This window comes from Cynara cardunculus (genome assembly GCF_001531365.2).
Source record: "Cynara cardunculus var. scolymus isolate 2C chromosome LG 5, CcrdV1, whole genome shotgun sequence".
In the NCBI taxonomy this organism is placed as follows: domain Eukaryota; kingdom Viridiplantae; phylum Streptophyta; class Magnoliopsida; order Asterales; family Asteraceae; genus Cynara; species Cynara cardunculus.
This window is the reverse complement of record NC_037532.1, coordinates 31,288,788-31,292,988: the sequence shown is the minus strand read 5'-3', so window position 1 is coordinate 31,292,988 and position 4,201 is coordinate 31,288,788. Positions and strand designations below refer to the sequence as shown.

Sequence of the window (4,201 nt, the reverse complement as noted above, 5' to 3'; positions counted from 1 at the left end):
ATTATCTACCCAAATATGTTAATATTATAACAAATAAGGACAGAAGACAAGTTAGACATAAAGTCAAGATTGTAGAATATAACAACATTTTAACAATGAACAATATTTTAAATTAGGAAACAGTCGATATATTTATAGAACCAAATATTTGCTAGACTAGACGGACGGTTGAGACTGATTTACATGGTTTTTAACCCTTCCGTGGTTTATATTTGATTGAGACTATATAGGGTTCTTTTTTAGAACTTATGAAATTGTGATTACCTTGAGAATATTGATTAACATATATTTATTCTACGATCTGTTTGTTTCACATGTACTCGGATCACAATGTGAACCTTTTCGGCATGTTTGTGACAAAAATGCATGTAATTTTTTCTTAATTGTGTACCAAATACATACGAACAAACACATTGTGAAATATATATATATATATATATGTGTGTGTGTGTGTGTGTGTGTGTGCACGCTAATCAGTATACTAAATACTATATGTAGATGGGAAAACTCATGTTAAACAAAGCTTTAAGGTAGAAGTTTTCACGGATCTCACAAATTTTAGAGTTCTCAAATGATTAAAGCCCCATATATATGTTGAGTTCTGGTGAAAATGAAAGTTGTAGTGAGAAGGTAAAAATGGATCTCCACCACTGGATCCTAATTGAAGATCACTAGTAATGAAATGCACCGAGATGCACCGAATCAATTCCCACAAGACTCACAATTCATGAGGTGGGATGAGATTAAAAACGATTAAGCGCTTAGATCCTTTTTTACATATTCTCACACAATCCATCGTCTATATATTTATATATAGGAAAGTTCAGTGAGAAAACCTTACAAAAATGAAAAACTAAGAAACATCCCGATAATCATTCATCTGGATAACATGTGCATACAAGTAATTGAAGTTGTTTCTTGGTTTTTATGCGCACATGTGCATATCTAATAAATTGCTTACAAATTAATGTACGCACAAGTGCATACCGTCCAAATAAACGTTTATCAGGGTGTTCCTCAATTTTTCATTTAGTTACGGTTTACCTCTGAATCTGACTCTATATATAGAGGGATCTTCAAATGCAACCCTCTTAAAAGTTACAATCAATGCAACTTCATCTACAACACACAATTAAACAATCAATGGTTGGGGATAAGACGGTTGCGATTTTGGGATAAGGCGATTACATTTTAAAATTTTAAAAACGAAATTACTCCTTAAAAAGGAGATGATCTACGGTTATAATTAAATTTCATTGGATTGCATTGGTTGCAACATTTGAATAGGTTGCATTTGTTTGGCATTATATATATAAACCAAAAAAATGGAAAACATAAAAATACTCCAATAATCATTTATTTGGATGGTATGTACATATGCATACAAGTAATTCAAGTTTATTTTTTTTAATGCAAGTGTACATATATATACTAAACAAATAACATACAAATTACCTGTATGTATTTGTTTATACCGTCCAGATAAATGTTATCAAAGTGTTGGACAGCTTTTTAATTTTCTATTGTACGCTTATAATAATCCAACAACATCCCTAATAAATGATACTTTATTCCTCAAAAGGTGGAGGTGAGAATGCTGGAACTTGAGTGCCTCCAACAAAATGAAAGAAAAGAAAAGGTGGCTACTCCACCATCATTATTTAATCTGTAAAGTTAGGACAGGTGGCCCCCTTCTCGGTGGCCTTGGCCGCAGCCGACGCCTCCACCGCCGGTGACGGAGTCACGGGGGTTACAAGCAATTCCGCTGGCAGATCACCTGCTAAACCCTGCAAGTAAAATGTGTAGAACAATTTGAACGGAAAAACCAGCTGCTGCAGCTTCACTTGACCGTACGCTCCGGCGAATATCCCCGTCCCGCCGGTAACCGAAAGGTAGGTATCCTCCATCGTCAGATAAGCTCCTTGAACAGATATCTGGCCGTAATCACCCAAGTGAAACGAGTAAATGGCTTCGTACCTGTCACCTTTCTTCTCCGGCATGTTCTTGATCAGAATACATATTCCGGCGGTGATTCCTAATCTTGTCTGAAGATCTGCACTGTAAACCTGTATTTTTGGACAAATTTTTTCTCCATAAATAAAAAATCCCAATGGATTTAAAACAGAAAAAAAAAAACCAATAAATCAAATAAATTTACTTTGTTGGTGAACGGAACAAGATCACCAAGCGAATTGACCGGTTTTTGGCCCAACCGGAGATACGCCGGACTTCCCCGGTCCCTTTCGTTAATCTCATACACACACAGTTCATGCACTTTCGCTGAAAACACAGTATCAATCAATATCAAAAAGCCATAAACTTTTGTAATAAATTATTGAAAATTTAACAAATTAAAGATCTGTAGTTACTGGGTCTTGAAGATTCCGATGGGTTAATCTGGCTCTTGACGGTAAACGATCTGCATCTGCCGGAGGCAGCGGTGGTAGAAAGTTTCTTAAACGGTAACGGGGTGGTGGAGTTCTTGAAAGACAGACTGTCAGGAGCCGCGGCGATGGCGGAGGTGGCGGTGGGCAATGCCTTCACGATGGAATTGTTGGATTTAAGAATAGTAGATGAAGCAGTTGCCATTTGTAAAGATTCTCGTTTAAACAACCAAGTGTGTGTTTGTATGTATCTGAATGTAGTGAATGGGTATATAGATATATGGAATATGTATGTATATATATAGGGGGGAGGGGGTGGAGGAGAGCGTGCTGTCAGCCGGAAAGTGGTGGACGGTGGCGGTGGGCGTTGGAAAAATGATGGTCGGAGGGGAAGAAAATTCATGGGACTAAAGTTTTTTGACTTTCTGCCGTCAGAGACTTTACACATGGCGGTCGCCGATTCGTCAAAAGTTAGTTGGACTCCACTCACAGACCATGATTATTGTGAAAAAGCTACGTATGTATTGGAATTTGTTTAATTCAAACGTGTTTAATTTTTTTTACTATAAAATAAACGTGTTTAATCTTTTTTTATTCAAAGATCGCTCGGTCAATACACAACAAAAACATTAAACCGGTTTGAGCCGTCAGTACAAATTTTCCGTACTGTTTGAAGATGTATTCTATTGGATTAGCCGAAGATGTATGCAAATTGCAAACTAGTTTGAAGTTTGAACATGTTTTCGGGCCGGGATTGTTTTAAACCGGGTTCTATCCCAAATAGACGACTCCTACAAATCACCGTCCAACCAAAAATGGAGAGCTAGCCTAGGCCCGCTAATTGGTCCCGGTCCAAAATCCATCTTAAGCCTAATCCGTTCTTAATATTACACATACATATACATACACACACACACATATATATATATATATATATCTGGAAAGGTTCAAACGAAAACCCTTGTGATTTACGAGAACAATCCAATAACCTCATATTGTGATAAAAAATAAAATTAAAAGATTTTTAAAATTAAAATTGAAATTTAAAAAAATTCAAAAAATATTAAAGTTTAAAAGGGAAATAATGGAAATGATATCATAAAAGAGAAGCTATTGCATGCAACAATCGAACCCTAATCGATCAAGAACCCTAATCGATCAAAGAGAAGCTATTGCATGCAACAATCGAACAACAAGAAGAGTTTATTCAAGGTATCTTTCACAATTACTCGTTTTGAACATGTTTTTAATCGATTAGTTGTGATAATCATGTGATATCAATGTCATTCGACTTGATCATGGTTTCAATGGGTTATGTTAGACATTATCACAACGATTTCAGATGGTTTCAATAGGTTAGGATTAGACTAGGTGTGATAATCATGTGATTATCATACAATTATCACATATATCAACACGATTTGGTGTGATATGGGTGTGATAATCATGTGATTATCACACAATTATCACAYTATCGCTTATATCMACACGATTTGGTGTGATATGGGTGTGATAATCATGTGATTATCACACAATTATCACAAGGAATCCGTTCGGCTATGGTTAACTTAGAAAATCGACTACCGATTTGGTGTGATATGGGTGTGATAGTCATGTGATGTCACTATCATATCAGCGTACTCGATTTGATCATGGTTTCGATCGGTAATTAGGATTAGACAATCACACATTTATCACAACGATTACTCATGGTTTCGATAGGTTATGGTTACACTTGATTGATCATGGTTTCGATAGGTTATAGTTACACAATCACACAATTATCACAAGGGGGGAGAAGAGAGTGGAAACGAACG

The 4,201-nt window shown here is 36.1% G+C and overlaps 1 protein-coding gene across 1 annotated transcript; it reads right to left on the bottom strand.

Annotated features, from left to right (window-relative positions):
* Positions 1–1,328: 1,328 nt before the first annotated feature.
* LOC112513300 (allene oxide cyclase, chloroplastic-like) lies at positions 1,329–2,650 on the bottom strand. The gene is made up of 3 exons (XM_025119523.1): positions 2,370–2,650; positions 2,159–2,280; positions 1,329–2,066 (listed from the first exon to the last, which is right to left on the bottom strand). Exons 1-3 carry the CDS (start codon positions 2,587–2,589, stop codon positions 1,662–1,664), a joined length of 747 nt encoding a protein of 248 aa, XP_024975291.1. The 5' UTR covers positions 2,590–2,650; the 3' UTR covers positions 1,329–1,661.
* Between the last annotated feature and the right edge of the window lie 1,551 nt (positions 2,651–4,201).